This window comes from Pseudophryne corroboree, chromosome 9, assembly GCF_028390025.1.
Source record: "Pseudophryne corroboree isolate aPseCor3 chromosome 9, aPseCor3.hap2, whole genome shotgun sequence".
NCBI classification, from domain to species: domain Eukaryota; kingdom Metazoa; phylum Chordata; class Amphibia; order Anura; family Myobatrachidae; genus Pseudophryne; species Pseudophryne corroboree.
Genome location: NC_086452.1, coordinates 401,720,085 through 401,740,546, shown reverse-complemented (window position 1 = coordinate 401,740,546; position 20,462 = coordinate 401,720,085). Strand labels below are relative to the sequence as shown.

Here is a 20,462-nt window from a genome sequence, read left to right as displayed (position 1 = left end):
CGACGCACTGCCTTACCACACCTGTGTGGTGTTGACGAATCCCCACTAGCCACTTGCTAGGCCTCTACCGGTAGCTGGCGGAAGGCGGAACTTGGAGACGTTAGGTGCTTCCCTGGACAGCCGGAGGACGGGGCTATGGTTGGCATAACCCTGTAGGTCACAAGATGAAGCAATCTTCTTGAGGCAATGATGTTTATTTGCTCAAATATAACCTTTGAAAAGGCTCCTCCCTATTGCTAGGGGCAACAGCATACAACAAGATGTTTCAGCAGAATAAAGATGGTACAATACAATTTCCATGGGCCAACTGCCCTCCTTTTATCCCACTCCAATACACATTACCACAGGGGGTAAGCCCGCCCTGTGGTGTACAACCAATAAATGTTTACCCATGAGCTGTGCATGCCTTGGTCACATGCACAGCTAACATTGTTCTCTATGGACAGTAGGGAGTGGTCACTCTCCTATGACTGTCCCATCCTGGAGGATCAGGATACGCCCCGGTGCCATTCAGTCTAGGCTGGGGGAAGTTTTCCCTCCTAAACTGACTTCCAGAAACCTGCCCGGGACCCAGCCCACTGCCTGCAGCCTGGATTTGGGCTCCAGAGCTGGGCAGCCTAGCTCCCCGGTCCAGGTCTCCGGGCCACCACGGGTGATCTCCATGGAGCTCCAGAAAACCACTCAGCCTGCTTCAAAGCTGAGCTTCTTCTCTTTCTCCCAATGCCCCCCCAAAGCGTGAGGCTGGATGGGAAAGCATTCCGTCCTTGGGGAAAAGGTCTGGGAGAATCCATCAGCCTGCACAGCCATGGATTCCCCCCTCCTGGGACACACAACCAAGTAAGTGCATTTTATCTTTAAATACATCACATTTAAAACACACTGTACATTCCCCTTTAAATATACACTGAGCCTGTGCTCTGCACAGGCTCTACATACCCAGGCACTGCAGTGCCTTATAACACACTGTATGTTATTACGTTTAAAACAATGTCTTGTTTTTAACTACTGTGCCCAGTGCTCAGCGCTGGGCTTCCCTAGCCCTGCTGCCTGGCTGCTAGGGCTCTCTCAGTGCTGCACGGGAGGTATGGGGGTGGCTTCCCCCATCCTCCAGCCTGCCTGTAATGCCTGCCACTGGGGTCCAGGGAGCTGGCTCTCCCTGTCCCCCCAGTGGGGCACTCACTTTGTGGCCTCGCCGCCCGGAGCGGCGCACCCCCCGGACCTAAAGCCCGGCGGCTCAGGACGCTTGTCCCGGCCGCCGCAGCTCTGTGCTTCTGGAGCACTGAGGTGCCGGGAGCGTAGCTCCCAGTCCCCAGTGTCCACTGCCCCTTACGTGCCTCCGCCGCTAGGGAGCCGGCTAGCCCGGTCCCCCATGAGCGGCGCACTCTGGTGGCCTCGCCGCGCAGGGAGCCGGCTAGCCCGGTCCCCTGTATGCGGCGCTGAGTACGGTGTCCTCGTCGCAGCGTCCGGCGGGGAGCCGGGCTGCGGCGCACCCCCCTTGCCGCCCAGCAGCCCGGGATGTTCGTCCCGGCTGCCACGGCTGGCCACCTCCGATGGGCTGAGGCGCCGAGGGCAGAGCTGCGCTGAGTACGTTGACCTCGTTGCAGCGTCCGGCGGGGAGCCGGGCTGCGGCGCACCCCCCTTGCCGCCCAGCAGCCCGGGACGTTCGTCCCGGCTGCCGCGGCTGGCCACCTCCGATGGGCTGAGGCGCCGGGAGCAGAGCTCCCGGCCCCCAGCGGCGGCACACACAGAGAGCGCTGCAGCGGGAGTGGATCTCCCGCCTGCAGCGGCTCTCCCTTCTCCCCGGCGCGCACACAGCTAGTGCGCCCGGGGCTGCACTGACCGCTGCCGGGAGCGGAGCTCCCGGACTCTGGCGGTCAGCGGCTCCCCTCTCCCCCGGCGCACACACTCTGCTCAGCGCGCCGGGGGCTGCCCTCACTGCCGTGGTCTCCGGAGAGGTCCGGGACCACGGCACACATAAGAAATACATTTTTTAAGACATTTATAAAACATGGCGCCTAGCGCCCACAGTATTGTCTGTTAATGGCGCCGGGCACTAGGGGTTAACCCCTTCAGTGCCGTGGTGGCCATTTTCCACGTGGCTGGGGCCTCTCCGGCCACACTATGATTCACTCCCAGTAGGCGGCGGCTTAGCGTGTGCAAAGCTGCTAAAAGCAGCTTGCGAGCGATCAACTCGGAATGACCACCATTGTTTTGTGTATGGGCATGAACGATAATCGTTCATAGCCTGAAAACTGTCTTTATCATGTGGTTTGCTTACCCAACCTGTCTGATCCACTCAGCCACCTGAATACCGTGAATGGAGATTGCTTTCAAATATCTTGCCATGTATGTAGGCTATACAGTTATCGGGCTGTTGCCCCATCCGCCGAATAGGCAAATGGTGACAGGGGGTTTCTAGTTGCCCGGAAACCCTCACATGCCCAGTGGCAGCAGATTTCCCTTCCAAGGAGCCGCACTTTACGGCTGCCCAAATTCGCACAAACAAACATTTGGAAAAACCCCACCAGAAATCCTGTATTTGCCCCAGCGCCAGGTTGTCTGCACTGACCAAGCAGTATTTGGACCTTATTCAGGTTTGTCAGCAAACCAAAAAAGCACACTAATGAGCAAAACCATGTTGAACTGCAGTTGGGGCAGATGTAACATGTGCAGAGAGAGTTAAAGTTGGGTGGTGTGTGATCAAACTGAAATCGAAATTGCAGTGTAAGAATAAAGCGGACAGTATTTACCCTGCACAGAAACAATATAACTGATCAAAATCTAACTCTGCACATGTTACATCTGCCCCACCTGCAGTGCACATGGTTTTGTCCATTAGTGTGCTTTTTTGGTTTGCTAACAAACCTGAATAACCCCCCCCCCCCCCCCCATTGCCACTTTAGGCACCTTATAGCATGGATTGGGAAATTAATCGTTGATGCCTGTACAGTATATGAAAACTTTCTTTTGGGCCTCTGCCTTGCTTTCCTATGGAATAATCAGTCTTTTGGTTTGGATTGCTCTGCGTGAATACTGGATGCCGAATGTCTCTTGTTTAATTGTAGTTCTGATTCCAGTCATCCTTTGCACTACCATGTTTTTGGATTTTGTGGTGTCCCGGGCTGTGTTTTAGCAAAGCTAAAAGTCCACCTATGTGGTTGGAAACATGTGTATATACTATATAGCAGTGTAAAGTTTCTGAGGCTGTGCTAATAGCTTTACGTTCAGAAAGATGGCTAGGCAAGACATGACTAATAGATACTGAATGAAGACCCGCTGAGAGAAAAGACATGACTAATTAAGTCATGCATCCAGGATGGATGGTGAAGATATGACTAATCTCCTATGCACCTAACTGGATCCACTAGCAAAGCATGGCTAATAATTGCAGTAATTTCAATATCGGTCCTAATTCACCTACAACAAGTGCAAGTGGATTTAAAACTTAAGGCAAACTTCTCATGGAGAGAGCTCAGCACAGATAATTATGTAGTTGATCTCACACATTACATGAAAATGGTTATTAGAATATAAATCATACCTCTGGTTATGACAGACAGTCACGCAGTTATGCTTCCTAATTACAGACACCCAATAATAATTTCATCCATCATTTGCCAAGCGGTGAACTGTTTAGGTACCTTGATCATTCTTGAAAATTGTGTAGTTCATGAAACTGATAGTTACACGAAATTTAAGCTACCATTAATACAAGTTTCAGGCCTAAATACTTAGTCTAGCCAAGTCTTCTATACCAGGTCTCATAGGAATGACCAGTATCTATCTATCTATCTATCTATCTATCTATCTATCTATCTATCTATCTATCTATCTATCTATCTATCTATCTATCTATCTATCTATTCCATAACAATAACACATTTTAAATGCACAGAACATTCTAGGGAAGGTGCCATTTAAAGGGCTATGCCTTTACCAAGTTTGTCATTTTTCTTTTCGTTAGTGGAGAGTACAGTAGCAGTACACGCAGTAGCGGATCTTGCTACGGGCACACGGGATTTTAGCCCGGGGTGCCGCCTTCCGGAGGGCACCGCGCCATGGCAAGATCCGCTACTGTTGGTCAGTGCCCCCTGGTGCTGTGCGGCGCTGTGAAGGAAACTAAACGGGTAGACGCTACCCGTCTAGTTTCCCTTCGTGTAGAGGACCTTTGCTGTGCGGTGCGCAATGCCGTCATCGCGCACAGCACAGCATTGTGGGACTGGCACATAGACGCTAGGGGTCAGAATTGACCTCTAGTGTCTATGCTGTGCTATGGGAGAGACGTCATGACGTCTCTCGCATAGATCCGAGGAGCGGCGCGGCGGAGGTCAGCAGCGGTCGGGAATCAGGAGCGGGGATAGTAAGTATTAATTATTATTTTTTTCTTATTTTTTTTTTGAGCGGCGCTGCTCTACAGGGGGCACAAATGGGGACACAACTCTACAGGGCACTAAACAACCATCTAAAGCGCGGAGGGGAGATTATATGATTTATTCTAATTGGTTTTGATAAAAAGAAATGGTTCAATGGCATACGACCTTAGAAACCTTTCTGTGGAGGTTTCAATTAAACAATCAGAATAAAAAAATGGGGGCACAACTCTACAGGGGGCGTAACTGACCACGCCCCTGTATGAAGCCACACCCCTATTTTTGCCCGGGGTGACACAAGGGCTAGAACCGGCAATGATTACGTGGGGAGGTTAGACTGTATTTGATTGCTCCAATGGTTAAATGGGATGTGTTTAAGTTACCGGAATCCCAACAGCCAGCAATACCGCTGGCCGGAATCCCGGTGCAACAGGGCTGTTCCCACTCGTGGGTGTCCACGGCACCCATAGTCTCTCATCGATCGCCCGGCTGCCACCATTCTGGTGGGTGTGATGCCGCTGTTGGGATTTTGACAGCCGGCATCCCGCCCACCGGTATTCCATACTGAACCCAGTTATACTAAGCTGCCAGGGTCCCTTTCTTCAGGAGTATCTGCGGTGACTCTGCAGATGTCCCAGTGAGACGGAAAGGTCAGATAATCTGTATGTGAAGTTAGTGTGATCCCTGTTTTCAAGATCAGAAATGTGGAAGCTGGGTTTATGTGTAAGAGATAAATATTAGCTCTTTGTAGTTATTGGTTAGTAGTTATTTCTTCATTAAAGGGAAGTCCATGTAGAGCTTTGAACAGTAACGGCACTAGTGCAATAAAATAGGATTTTAATTACCTACCGGTAAATCCTTTTCTCGTAGTCCGTAGAGGATACTGGGAATCAATTTAGTACCATGGGGTATAGACGGGTCCACTAGGAGCCTTGGGCACTTTAAGAATTTGTTAGTGTGCGCTGGCTCCTCCCTCTATGCCCCTCCTACCAGACTCAGTCTAGGAAACTGTTCCCAAGGAGATGGACATACTTTGAGAGAAGGATAGAAAAGGAAAGTGGTGAGATTACGAACCAGAACACAGAGCAATAGGAAAGCCATGCTAACCAAACATGAAACATGAACAGCAACAGCTGAACAAACCAGAATACTTAACCAAGTAACAGTGCAGGAAGAACGAAGCACCATGCGAGCGCCAAGTATCATCTACGGACTACGAGAAAAGGATTTACCGGTAGGAAATTAAAATCCTATTTTCTCTAACGTCCTAGAGGATACTGGGAATCCATTTAGTACCATGGGGAAGAACCAAAGCTCCCAAACAGGGTGAGAGAGTGCTGAGGTTCCTGCAGAACTGATTGACCAAACTGAAGGTCCTCAGAGGCCAAAGTATCGAACTTGTAAAACTTTGCAAACGTGTTCGAACCTGAGCAAGTAGCTGCTCGTCATAGCTGTAAAGCAGAGACACCCCGGTCAGCCGCCCAAGTAGAACCCACTGACCTAGTAGAGTGGAATTGTACAGATTTTGGAACCGGCAATCCTGCCGTGGAATAAACATGCTGGATAGTGAGCCTGATCCAACGTGCAATAGACTGCTTTGAAGCAGGACACCCAATTTTATTGGGATCATAGAGAACGAACAGCGAGTCGGATTTTCTGTGATGAGCTGTTCTTTTTACATACACCTTCAAAGCCGTCACAACATCCAAAGACTTTGAAGTAGCAGAGGTGTCCGTCACAGCTGGAACCACAATAGGTTGGTTTATGTGAAAAGCGGACACCACCTTAGGAAGAAATTGCTGATGAGTTCTGAGTTCGACATTGTCCTCATGGAAAATTAAGTAGGGATTCTTGTGAGACAACGCCCCTAGCTCCGACACACGTCTTGCCGAGGCCAAGGCCAACAGTGTGACCGTCTTCCACGTAAGGATACTTTACGTCAACCTCCTGTAACGGTTCAAACCAGTCCAATTGGAGAAATTGCAGCACCAAATTGAGATCCCAATGTGCTGTGGGATGCACAAAGGGGGGCTGGATGTGCAGAACACCTTTCAAGAACTTCTGGACCTCAGGTAGAGAAGCCAATTGTTTCTGAAAGAAAATAGACAAAGCCGAAATCTGGACTTTAATGGGGCCTAGGCGTAGGCCCACATCCACTCCCGACTGCAGAAAAAGCAGGAAACGTCCCAGATGAAATTCCATTGTGGAATATTGTCTGCTCTCACACCAAGAGACATACTTCTTCCATATACGGTGGTAATGTTTAGAAGTTACCCCCTTCCTGGCTTGCATCATAGTCGGGATGACCTTGTCAGGAAGTCCTCTCCTGGCTAGAATTAGCCGTTCAACCTCCATGCAGTTAAACGTAGCCGCGGTAAGTCTTGAAAGACGAACGGGCCCTGTTGCAGAAAATCCTTGCGAAGAGGTAGAGGCCACGGATCTTCTATCAGCATCTCGAGAAGATTATCTTACCAGGCCCTTCGAGGCCAGTCCGGAGCAATGAGGATTGCTTGAACCTTTTCCCTTTTTATTCTTTTTAGAATTCTTGGGCTCAGAGGAAGTGGAGAAAACACGTACAGCAGCTGGTAGACCCACGAAGTTGTCAGAGCATCTACCGCCATTGCTTGTGGGTTCTCGACCTGGAACAATACCGCTTGAGCTTCTTGTTGAGTCGAGAGGCCATCATGTCTATCTGTGAATATCCCTACCGATGTGTCAACCACCAGAACATGTCTGGGTGGAGGCCCCACTCCCCCTGGTGCAGATCATGTCTGCTGAGGAAGTCTGCTTCCCAGTTGTCTACTCCCGGAATGAAGACCGCCAACAACGCCACGGCGTGTTTCTCCGCCCAGAGGAGAATTCTTGACACCTCTGACATTGCTGCTCTGCTTTTTGTTGCGCCCTGTCGGTTTATGTACGTTACCGCCGTTACATTGTCCGACTGGACTTAAATGGCCTTATTCCGAAGTAGAGATGAGGCCTGCAGAAGGGCGTTGTAGATTGCCCTGAGATCCAAGATGTTTATTGGAAGGACGCCTTCCCGACTTGACCATCTTCCTTGAAACTGCACCCCCTTGATGACTGCTCCCCAACCCCTGAGGCTTGCGTCTGTGTTTAGCAGAATTAAATTCTGAATCCCGAACCTACTACTCTCGACAAGGTGAGAAGTCTTTAGCCACCACAGAAGGGAGATTCCTCGGGTCTTTTGCAAGCCTAGCTCAGCGTGCATCGAGGAGGGTCAGAACGCATGGGTGCTCAAGAGAATGGTGTCCGGTGCGTGACGGTAGCCTACACTTTACCCGACGGTGAAGGAGACAAGCTGGAATAGAGGAGGGACCCGCAGCTGCAGCCGGAAGGACTCTTATATTCACACGCCTTTAAGAACTGATTGCACATCAGTTCTTACCTACAACCGGTAATTGTTTGCCTACACTGCTATTCACCGGAGGCCGTCTCGTTGTGGATGTCTTTTGTAATTTTTTAATTGTCTTGTATTAAATGTGTAATTTTTAAACATTGTTACACTATCCCATCGTTTCTTTTGTCCCCGGTTCCCAATTGATGTATCACTGGTTTGTACGACACATGTGTTAATACAATGGAGGAAGGGGTGAAACAGCCTATGAGAATTGGAGCTGCTAATTAATCACCAAAGCGCTGGTGAAGTGGTATCTTGATTTCGTTTTTTGTAAAATAATCTCCCCCTGAGGCAAGGTACTTAACCCCTCAATTAGGTCAACCCGACCATTTGGTGATGGCCTTAGTAATCCACCCACATGCTATAGTGAGTCTCTGGGCCACCCCAGCAGCTGTATACAAAGATTTGAGTGTATTCTCAATTTTACGATCAGCCGTGTCTTTTAGGGAGGCTGCACTCGGGACAGACAATACAATTTTCCGTGACAGCCTAGATACTGATGCATCCACTATCGGTGGATTATCCCATTTTTTCCAATCCTGAGAAGGAAAAGGAAAAGATTATATCAACCTTTTAGGGATTTTAAATTTCCTATCAGGATTAACCCACGGTTCTTCAAACAGGGTATTTAGTTCCTTTGACACAGGAAAAGTGGCTGAGGATTTATTTTTTATATTAAAATAAGATTCCTCAGTCTCCTGTGTTACCTTATCAGGGATATGTTGAACTTCTCTGATAGCTTCTATGAGAGCCTCTATTCCCTGTGACAGAGTAGCCTACCCTCCTCTGAGTCCACCTCCCCCTCCTCCATGTCTGACCCCTCTTCATCAGCGTCAGACTGCAGGATATGGGCCAAAGGACATTTTTGCGGACAAATGGTAGGGGACTGAGACGCTGGTTTGGGTACTGAGTCTCTGTTCATAAACTCAGTCATCAATTGTCTTAAACATTGTGTCTCTTTCTCATTGCGGGACAATTTATTAGAAATATTGGAAATCATTCCCCTAATGGAATCCAGCCAAGCTGGCTCTGCCTCGCTAGCCTGGGAAGGTACACTGCACTGAGTACACTGTAGTGAACCCCCTGGAGAAGAGGAACACTGTGCCTTACATGAAACACACTCTTTGTCTATACTGTGACAGTGACAGCACACACAGGAAAAGGTTAAATGCACAATTAACCCACAAAGAGCCCTCCAAGAGAGACACAGAGATAGCCTGGAGCCAGCACACAGCACCCTTACTGGTAATGCCAAGCTTAGCTGGGTCGCAGACTAAGTACCAAGATTGGTATAACTGCTATGACCCCCTGGTACTGCTGAGGTAATCTGGAGTCTCCCCGGAGAAGCTGCGCGTCCCTGTCCGTCAACGTCTGTGTCTACTGCAGAGGGAAAATGGCGCTGGTGCTCATAGTGAAGCCCCGCCCCTTCAATGGCGCGCGGTCTTCCCGCTTTTTTATACTGGATGAGGTAATTTTTGTGCTTAAAATGGAGTCAGCCGCCTTTGAAGTCTGTAATGCCAGTCTGGGTACTGTGTACACCCGTAGTGTACTTAGACTCAGTTCGCTCCTTCAGAAGCGGTGCATCCGCATTGTATACTGAGTCTGGAGACCCATCTGCCCCCATAAAAGCCATGTGTCTCCGTACCCTCATGCTGCCATAATGGCCGGCGACCCGCTAACTGGGACACTGTCTTAGTACTCAGCACTCTTCTATCTTCTGGCTCTGTTAGGGGTGGCGGCGTGCTGCGGTAATGTACGCTGGCCGTGGTGGGGCTAGCGAATAGTTCCCTCAGGAGCTAGTGTCCTGTCAGCGGGGGAACGGGACCATTAACCCTTCAAGAGGTTGGGCCGTCCCCCTAAGTCCCACGAAGCAGGCAGGCTGGTGCCATCCAGTCCTGCCTGAAAATAACAAACAGATAAAATACTGTAAATGCAGAAAACTCTTCAGGAGCTTCCAGCGACGTGACCGATTAGCTCTGGACTTACTCAGCCGCTGCGATCAATTCAGCCTGTCCGGTCCCAGAATTGACGTCAGACACCCGCCCTGCAAACGCCTGGACACGCCTGAGTTTTTCCAAACACTCCCAGAAAACGGTCAGTTGACACCCACACATGCCTTCTTCCTGTCAATTTCCTTGCGATCGTCTGTGCGAATGGATTCTCCGTTAAAGCCATCGCTCAGCACTTAGCCTCTTTGTACCCGTACGATGTGCCTGCGCATTGCGGTGCATACGCATGCACAGTTTTGCCGAGATTTAACCTGATCGCAGCGCTGCAAAAAGTTGCTAGCGAGCGATCAACTCGGAATGACCCCCATCATCCATTCTGATTCTATGATCACAAGGAGTATTATAATTTATAATTAGGCAATGACACTGTAAACACAAACCATCATGGTCATTGGCCAACTAGATTTACCAGATCAAGGAGCCGAATCAGAGATGGATGCAACTGCGCGTCAGTATACATTGGCAGGGTCCATCTGTGCAACGGCCGCAGTGCGTGTATGCAACCCTTCTGCTTGCAGCCACATCCTGGAGGATTGCGGACTCAAGGTGATTGACAGCGGCAAGCATCTGGGGGCAGCGTAGCAGGGACGTGGCGTTGCGGGGGCATGGTGGGCCAGATGGGGAGTGGTGAGGCAGCATTTTTGGGCAACTGCGTGCAGCCGCTCCAAGAAAAAAAATTGGCACCAGACCACCTGCCAACGCAGCCTGGCAAGGGATCAAGCACTTATTGATGCACGCTGGCACAGAGCTACCCGTCGCTGTCCGAGTCGCGGCCAGCCCACCGCACGGTCCGTGCATGCCTGCATTGCCCAGACCGCATCCCCGAAATGGTGGCCAAATGAAGCCTGCCCTCCCCCTCCCACCCAGCGACCTCCTCTCCCTGTCAATCAGGCAGAGGCGATCGCTGGGCTGACATGGCCATCATTTATCTGACATGCTCCAGCGCACTGCGGTGTCGGCGCATGAGCAGTTCAGACCTGATCGGCTGATGTGCAAAAATGCACAGCAGCGATCAGGTCTGAATTAGGCCCACAGTCACTGCAATGTCTTAGCTTAATAATGGCGTCTGGGGGGTTCATACTCAGTGGTGCACATAGACATTTTTTCTTAATGGTACTGATAGTAAAAACGTGTCATGAGGGGGTGTGGTCACACAAAACTAGGGGAGTGGCTACATGACAACAGAGGCATGGCCACATTATGCCACACAACGTAATGCCCCTTACACATTATGCCAAACACCGTAATGCCCATTACACATTGTGCCAAACACAGAAATGTCCATTACACAATATGCCAAACACCATAATGCCCATTACACATTATGCCACATACCGTAATGCCCATTACACATTATGCCACACACCGTAATGCCCGTTACACATTATGCCACACACCGTAATACCTATTACATACACAGTTATGCTACTGACACCATTTTATGTTCCACACACAAAAATGCCCCTTATAAATTATGCCCCAGTATTTCTAAATGGTACTCCGTACCACCCCGTACCACCCTACTTTCAGCACTGGTCATACTGTACTTCTTGTTATGCTGCAGTGTCATATCAGCTGTCGACCCTGTTGAGATCTCAATCTATCTCTATAACGTGTTTTGTTTTTCAGACACGTCCAATTTTCGGGATACAGACTGCAGACATTTCCTTGCTGAGGAGCGACATGTACAAAAATGAATATCAGGTACATTTCAGAGAACTTTATATAAATAAAATAATCTAAAACATTATTCAAGGTCTTTGGCGGGATGCAATTGTGTCCGAGATTGCCGGAGGTGCAGAATGACGGACGTTCTCAGACGTTTTTTAAAGGGCGTGAATAGGCAATTTTTGTCGATGTTAACCAATTTAAAATTAAATAAAAGTTATTTTTTATCAATATTTAATTTTTGTGCGCCAACAAAGAGACATTCTTTGCTCTTCTTCTTTTGTAATCACGAATCTTGTCTCTGCCAGCATCCCCGGGAACTGTTCTGTATATATTTGTGGATGAATAATATTCGGGGCCACACCTACTCTATGGACCACCTCCTCTAGAAATCCCAGGGGAGCAGAGAAAATTAAGAAAGCTTAATGCAGGCAACCCTTGTATCTGTACTAGCTGGAAAATATATTCTACAAATGACGATACTTCTGTTCTACCCAATCCTGCAGATCTGTATTACACTTTTTTTAGACGGAGAGGATCCGACAGCTTATTATTCAATTTGCAGGCGTTTTTGCCAACTTTTGTCCCGGTTTCGTCCATGCCAATCCGACTTTTTTTAAAGTCGAATTGGCATGGGCGAAAACGGGACAAAACACAGTCAAAAACACCCGCAAATTCGACAAAACAGGTGGATCTGCGGTGAATTCGCTGATCCACCTTTCGGAATTTCCGAAAAGTCGAAAAAACGGCACTTACATTGAATTGGGTGAATAGAAATTCTCCCCATAAACGTTGAAAAGTGCATTGAATATACCCCTTATTTCTACTAAAGGTATTACCTTCCCAAGCTTAGGCAACCTGTGATTCTCACAATCTGCTGGAACTACAAATCCCAGCATGGGGAGGCTGCAGTCAGGTAATGCCAAGGGGGAAGGGGGGGGGGGGGGGGGGACACAAAAAAACTAGCAATAAATAAGCATTTATAGAAAACATAGCAAGCTTTATACATAGGTGTTTTTTGTGTTGGCATTTTACTGTATTGAAGCCGAGTATGGGCAGACAATGGGCACAACAGGTGTGTATGATACAAAGGAAGGCAGATCTTTAGCAGAGCGCTGGGCCGCGCTACAGGAAATTGCTGCGGGTGACTACACAAGCAAGGAAAGCATATTTTGTTTTTAAAGTTTATAATAGCAATCCAGCGATCAGACAAAGGCATAAGAACCAGAGAGAGATGACTGAGCAGCTGTGTAGTTTGTCATCCTTTACCCAATAAGAACTCTCTGCCTTTGGCTTAGAATGATATTAACTTCAGAAAAAAAAATTACCTGGATGTATGAGCTGGAGTCGCTTTGGGTGAATATTAAATTTTTGTTTTCACACTGAATATGTCATCCAACAAAGTAAAATAAAAAAATCCACAGGGGGATAACATGCCGTGTTTGTTTAAGCTGTTTTTATTTTGTTCTTTCAAGATTGTATGGCGTACTAAAAACACATTTAGTTATTGCCATACATGTTGCTGCTAATACGTCACAATAGTAGAGGAAACTGGCATATTTCTTGAATTCTTTAAAATGACATTTCATGTCCCCCCCTCCTCATTTAAAAGACCATTACACCTAAGATGCACGTTGCCTTCAGGCTCCGCATGTTGAGCAATTTCTCCTGTTGTGCAAGAGAACCGCTAAGGAAATAAGACAGGAAAGAGATTAATTGATCTCTATGCCGTGCCGGGTATACTGGCCTAAAGGACAGCAGTATGCAGATGTGTACATCAATTTCTCTCAGTGCCTCCGGTGCTACAGATTTCACCGCTGTGTAATGGGAAGCATGAACCTCGCACTATAAGCATTACTTGGCTTTTGTCACAAGACAACTTCCACATCTGGATGTTTCACATAGCAGCCCTGTCTATTAGCATACAGTAATGTAGATAAGTAGCGGCCTGATTCATGGATGGACACACTAGTACAGTAGCCGCGTCTGTATACTAAATTGTGCTAAATTACGCTAATGTAGCAGGAGTAAATCTTGTGTAAATAGACGACACCTGGCTACTTTTGTGCGGGACTACCGGTCACTTGAGTAACATTCAGACTGCTCAGAATGACCGCCGCCTGCGGCTCCTCTGTCGGGGACAGGAAGCCTATTTCAGAAGACGCAGACCCTGACCTAGGTACTCGCATGAAACACTTTGTGAAACGGAGTCCATCACCGTCCTCTCCCTGACCCCAGTTGGCTGCAGACTGTCACTCATCTGATGTAGCATACAAGGATGCAGGATCTAAGGTGCACATGTGCAGTGCATGCACCTATGTGCAGCTTTCCAAGCATCGGATAACTGTGTGAACATTGGCGCATCTGATTCAGATGCGGTGGCAAAGAGGCTGTTGTATGCAAATCGGTCAATGTTCTCTCACTGCGCATGTGGCTGAGCCGCAGTGCACGCGTGCGACAAGTGAATTGCGATGGCAATGAGGGATTAGTTGCAGAGTGAGTAACAAGTACACAGTGTCTGGAGGTGGTAACGGGGAGTGGTCGGGTAAACGCAGGCGTGTCATGGCCATTCAGACGGGCATGTATAAATTAGCAGCTGTGATATCACTTGCTACTGGAGAGCCATCTGTGTCCCCGGAGAGCAGTTCAACTTGCGCTTATTCAGACTCTGCATCATGACCCGATATGTGACGATGGTCTGATGTTTCTGCAGTTGTACGCCATCAGATGGAATTGACGTGACAACAGTGGGTGTCCCTATGCCCAGGTTAGCTTATGCCCATACTAGCATATAGTTGCAATTGTGAACTGCAAAAGATTGCAACAGGAATCGCAAAAACAACCACATCTGAATTAGGGGGTTCAGTATAATTTACCGCCGCCCGGGATGCCGAATGTCAGTATCCCGACATCGGCATCCCGATTGGTAGAATGCCGGCAGGGAGGCGAGCGCAACAAAGCCCCTTGCAGACTCGGTGGCGAGCTACGCTACGCCACAGGTTCTATTCTCCCTCTATGGGTGTCATGGACACCCATAGAGGGGAAATCACCTACCTCGCTGGTATACCGGCGGCGGTATGGTGCCCCCGTTGGGATCCCGGCGAGCAGTATGTTAACCGCATACCGAATAAGACCCATTGGGGGATATTCAATTTGGCCCGAAGAGACATCGGGAGTAAAAACCCCCGATGTTTCTTCGGGTGCTGCGGTCGGGCTATTTAATTTGCTCGGCTGGTAAAACCTGCTTTTTCATCCGTAAAAACACAGGATCAGTGAAACCTGTGTGTTTTCGGGTGAAATAGCCCCGTTTTTGGATGAAAACTGGGCTGTTATACCCCTGATAAGCCGCTGCACGCGCCGGCTTATCGGGGCCAACTAAATAGCCCCCGGCACCGATACTTATCACCCGGCACCCTCGGGACAATTGAATAACCCCCATTGTCATGATAACGGAATGTTACATACACATAGATTAATCTTTTTACAAGTTACAAGTGCAACATGTATTTTAGGCTTAGTGCCTAAGAAAGAATAACAGCGGCATTTCAGCATACCTATAAAACGCTGGCTAGACATGTAGGCTTGCACCTGATTCTTCCTGCAGCCAACAACACCAGGTAACATTGCCAGGCCGTCAGTAATCCCAGATGTTATGGGCACCGAGAGGTTCCTGTGTAATATCCCCAATCTCCTGTTTGTGACAACTCTAATTGTCAGAATATCACCACTACATAGAACAAATGTTCCTGAAGCATGTGATCTCCTGGAAGAACCTGCTCTATAGATTAGAAACTCCCATTGTGATAAATAGGCTCGTTTCCTGCCAACATATATTTTATTTACCATCACATACAATTATGTTGTCTTCTTCATTTGGGCAGCAGTGTAAAATATATCAGTGATATAAACTGATACAAAAGAATGACAGAAAATGATGTTACAGAATTTTCATGTCACAGTAGAATATAATGTTATAGGCTGTCTCCATATTGCTGTCAGCAATTCAGACAATCTCCGGAGTATAAAGGCCAAGCTATTCCTATAGACAACAACTTTTAAATAAGTTTATAGTTATGAAAGTTATGAGTTTATATCTCTGCATATTGCAGTGTAGTCTCTGGTACAACAAAACTAATAGTATTGGGATAGTCCCGATTTGCAAACCCCGGATGAAGTTGCGATTTGGACAAAAGTTGTCACTTTTAAGTAAGCATATGGGGGGGATATGTATCAAACTTTCTAAATAGTGAGTAACTGAACAATTGGAGCAATTGACCAAAGCAACAAATTGGCTTCTATGTATTAATGTCTAGAATGTACTAGCTAAATGGGGTTTACCGACAACAAATGACCGACAAGGTCAAAATACCAACAAGGTCAAAATACTTAGAATACAGCGAAGGTCAAAATACCAACATTTAAAATGTCGACAGGTCAAAACGTCAACACAAGTTTTCCATTGTTTTTTGTGTGTATGTTGACATAAGTCGACACGGACACCGTATAAGTGTACCGCGCTCTCAATGAAAAAAATAATGAAAGCTCATGTCCACTTTTTGACCTGTCAACATTTTAATTGTCGGTATTTTGACCTTATTGATATTTTAATTGTCTGTATTTTGACTATGCCGGAATTTTGACCGTCGGGATTTTGATTGTAGGTAAAGTAACCGCATCCCAATAGATGCTAGCTGAAAGCTGGTTGGATGCTAGGGGCGATATCTCCACTTTTTAGAAGGTTTGATACATTTTCCCCTCGGTTTGGGCAAGTCACGGTAGAGTCTGGGTGGATCGGCGTCGGAGCTTATTTAGACCTGACTTTGCTGTTCTAATTATTGAAAGATACTGCATGTTAATAGCATGTTTCCTATACCTCCCCCAGCGCATATTTACTAACGTTGCATTTATGTGCAAAATTACCATAACCACTTACAGTACCTGGCGCAGTTGCATGTAATGCGAATGCTGCCATCTGGGCTTTTATTGACATGGTTGCATCACATGCGACCTTGCCACCCACGTCTGTTCCCTGGCAGAGAAAGAGGAAATCCTTTATACACATGTGCAGAATGGATTTCTACCTGCTGCTCTAGCTGCTCCCTGGGAATGATGTTGCTGTTACTTATCATTTCTACTATAACAGCTATGAAATCTCCAAGCCTGCCCACATCTACAGCACCTACCAACATTGGTGGTCATTCTGACCCGATCGCACGCTGCAGTTTATTGCAGTGGTGCGATCGGGTCAGAACTGCGCATGCGCCGATGCCGCAGTGCACTGGCGCATGCCAGACGGCCGAATGCCGCCGGGCCGCTACGATCACCTCTGCCTGATTGACAGACAGAGGCGGTCGCCGGGCAGGTGCGGAACGACGGCGTTTGGCCGCCGTTTTGTGGGTGCGGTCCGGCCAATGCAGGCCGGACAGAACGGGGGGCGGGCCGCCGCGGCTGCGTGACATCACACGCAGCCGCTGCGGGCCGGGGAGCGATGAGTAGCTCCCGGCCAGCACGCTAAAGCTGCGCTGTTCGGGAGCTACTCTTGAAGTGCAAAGGCATCGCCGCTGTGCAATGCCTTTGTACTTCTGCGGGGGGGGGGGGGGAGGCCAGTACTGACATGCGGTGCGGGATAACCCTGTGACGGGTGTCCCCCCGCATGTCAGTGTGAATGATCGTGCTACGATCATCTCGGAATGACCACCATTGCCAGAGAGATAATGGGGACATCATTTGGAAACACAGCAGTTTAATAGATCACACTACTTACACACCCAGTCACGCCCCCAGCCTGAAGCCACGTCCTCAAAATGAGAAGCCGCCTCAGGTAAAAGAGGACGATATTTCTTGGAACACTTCCCTCTTTGAAATGAAACTAATCCATATACAGCAACGGAATAGAGCCCACGGGGTCCTACTTGCCAGACAATTCAACTGCGATCGCATCGCTGAATAAGGGACACCGCAGTTTTCCTCTTCGCAGCGGCCACATGTGATGTCACGCGGCCACCCTAAACCTGCCCCGATTCCAACGCAGCGCCCCCTCCCAACTGCCCCGCGATGCCTGTGAATCAGGCAGAGGCATTCACATCAATACGATGCGATCGCATTGACCAGCTCATGCATGCACAGATCGTGACCTGCGTGTGCGCTCTGGGCAGAAACCCAGCCAGATTCGATCGCGTTGCAGCTGCGCTTGCAGCTGAATAAGTACAAATCAATCAGCTTCTAACTACAATTTTACAGGCTGTGTTTGAAAAACACAGGAGCTGATTGGATGGTACTTTATCTCTCTCCAAAACGTTAATAAATATCTTCCCTAGTGGTCTATTCATGTAGCAGTGAAAAGTGTGGAGAAGTGATCCAGTGGAGAAGTTGCCCATGACAACCAATTACCTTCTCTGTATTATTTTCTATTATGCAAATTCTGAATGTTACTTGAATGCTGATTGGTTGCCAAGGGCAACTTCTCCACTAGCTCACTTCTCCACACTTTTCACTGCTTCATGAATAGACTCCTAGGGGCAGATTTAATAGCCTGGTGAAGTGATAAATTGGATGGAAATAAAGTACCAGCCAGTCAGCTCCTAACTGTCATTTTTCAAACCCAGCCTGTAACATGGAAGTTAGGAGCTGATTGGCTGGTATGTTATCACCTTCCACTTTTATCACTTCACCATGTTTAATAAATCTGCCGCCTAGTCTTTTGTAACAAACATCCTTTCCTTATTAAAGGAGAACAACAAAAGACAACGATGTTGATTTTAAAATGTTTTTTCTTACTTATGCTTTAATGTTCTATAGTAAATAACTATATACTTTACTGCTGTTTTCTAAATCCATGTATTGTGTTTTAGGGGGGAGCATTTGTTGAAGTCTTCAGTGCTCAAGGGAAAGATCCTGTGGCCAAGTGGAAGCTATCCGGCAGCCAATCAGGGATCTGGAAAGTAAGCGTAGTTTTATTTAAAGAGTTTCCTGTGACATAGGTTTTGTGTTCTGGTAACCTTTACATGAAGAAGTGGGATAGTCTTTCTCTAATACCCCTTTCACACCGCAGCTTGAACCCGGTAAATTGCCGATTTTTAAGGCTTCCTAAACGGTTCGAGCTGCGATGTGAAAGGGTCACCTTAAATTTACCGTTTTCAAAATACCGGTATTTTGAAACGATAAAAAAGCAGGGTCCTACCTGTTTCAGACCTGTTTCATTGTGCAGTGTGAAAGGGTCTGAAACGGTATTTGCAAGCCCCAGCAGGTGATAGGCTGTCTCCATGTGTGATGTCACCAGGCAGAAGCAGGAAATAAACATTTAAAATGACAACCACTGTTTTGTATGGGTGAAACGGGTTCAGTGCGAAAGTTACCAAAACGGTAATGAAATGGTAATATACTGGTTACAACATGCGATGTGAAGGGGGTTTAACTGCTCAGACCCGTTTTAAGAACCGTTTAAAGAACCATTTAAAAAGCAGGTTTTGCGATGTGAAAGCAGCATAAGTTAATGGCAGCTCCGAGTTGGTTACAAATGGTGGAAAATGACCTTTTGAATAAAAAGAGCTGTATCCACAATCGGGGAAAAATGAGACATACATTTTACCACATGTTATACCCTATGAAAATATTATGCTATGGGGATACTGTGGCGGAAATCCTCTTTAACGGGTCTATTTTTTAAGCGGTGAATATCCTAAATTCCAGAAATAGGCTGATTGACCACTTAATAGTGAAGAAATCAGAGATTTCTCCAATGTTATCCTAGTGGCCGGGGGTTATTGCTATAAACAGCAGTTGGCGGGGCCCTGATTACAAAACTATGGGCCACGTCCTCTGCCCATTCCATGACTCCTCTGAATTCATACACTTCCAATGCAGAATAAGCCGCTTTAAAACATTGGGCAGAATCTCACCAATGTCTGCATCTCACAGGCAGGGCCAGATTAACAATGGGACAGATGGAGTCCATTATCATGACAGCATGATAATGACCAGTCACCAGCTGGCCACACGGTCAGCCAAAATTCATATGCGTTACATTTTATTTTCCACACAAAATGATGCACTTTTATAACTTTACATATATAGGGAGACATTGGGGCTCTTAGTGTATGTGCCACGCCCACACAGCACTGGTCACACCCACACAGCACTGGTCACACCCTCTCTGCTTCTCATAATAGGCCCTTCAGCCCAAGGCCCATGAGGCCCTAAATCTAACCCTGCTTCACATTTTCCCATAGTGTTGAAAGTACTGTGAGAACTCTCTCACACCGCACAAATAACCCGGTATCGTCCCGGTATATTGCCGGATCGACATGGGTCACTGTGCGGTGTGAAAGGGGTCACTGCCAAATTCTCGGGTCGCAGGGTTATTCCCGGGTTGAATACTTGGTCAGGTGCAGTGTGACTGTGTTGCCGAGTTGATGCGGGACCTGGGACCCTTTCACTGCATAGGCAGAGGCAACGTGGAGATGACCTCATTTCCCAGCGTCGCCTCCACACCGCCCCCAATGCCGGGTCCGCCCCCTTGCCCGCCATGGCAACCCGACCTGGCATATTGCCGGGTCGGGATGCCAGTGTGTAAGGTCCAATGGCGGGTCCCACCCAGCAAAGGACCCGTTTCCAATTCCCGGGTGCGACCCGACATTGCGATATGAAAGTGGTATTACCAAACTCACTGTGTACACCATATTTGTCCACTGCTGGAGCTCTTCTATATAATGCAACAGACCTCATCTAGGAGGCGCTCAGGTGCTAGGGGCAGGACTTTATAAAAGCAGCACTTATTTTGAAGCTGTTTGGATAACAAACTATTTGTTTTACGTTATCATCCACAATTCTGATCACATTTTAAAAGGTGACATAAAACCTGCAGTTCATAAACTTCGTTCAGCGCTTTGAAACACAGAGTACAGTGCAGTAAGTGTTATGCAAGCTGAATTTTTTTTTATGTCCAAAAATAATAACAAGTATATGAAAATTAATAAGTACAATTGACAAATGGTTTAA

The 20,462-nt window shown here is 47.6% G+C and overlaps 1 protein-coding gene across 5 annotated transcripts in view; it reads left to right on the top strand.

Moving 5' to 3' along the window:
• CFAP20DC (CFAP20 domain containing) overlaps positions 1 to 20,462 on the top strand; it is an 852,126-nt gene that overhangs the window by 170,503 nt on the left and 661,161 nt on the right. For all 5 annotated transcript variants that reach the window (XR_010186965.1, XM_063940898.1, XM_063940895.1 and 2 more), the window contains 2 exons: positions 11,427 to 11,501; positions 18,317 to 18,406. Coding sequence is in view for 4 of the 5 variants with exons in the window: in XM_063940898.1 (XP_063796968.1) it covers positions 11,427 to 11,501; positions 18,317 to 18,406 (165 nt within the window). In the remaining variant the exon portion in view is untranslated. The remainder of the gene's footprint in view (positions 1 to 11,426; positions 11,502 to 18,316; positions 18,407 to 20,462) is intronic.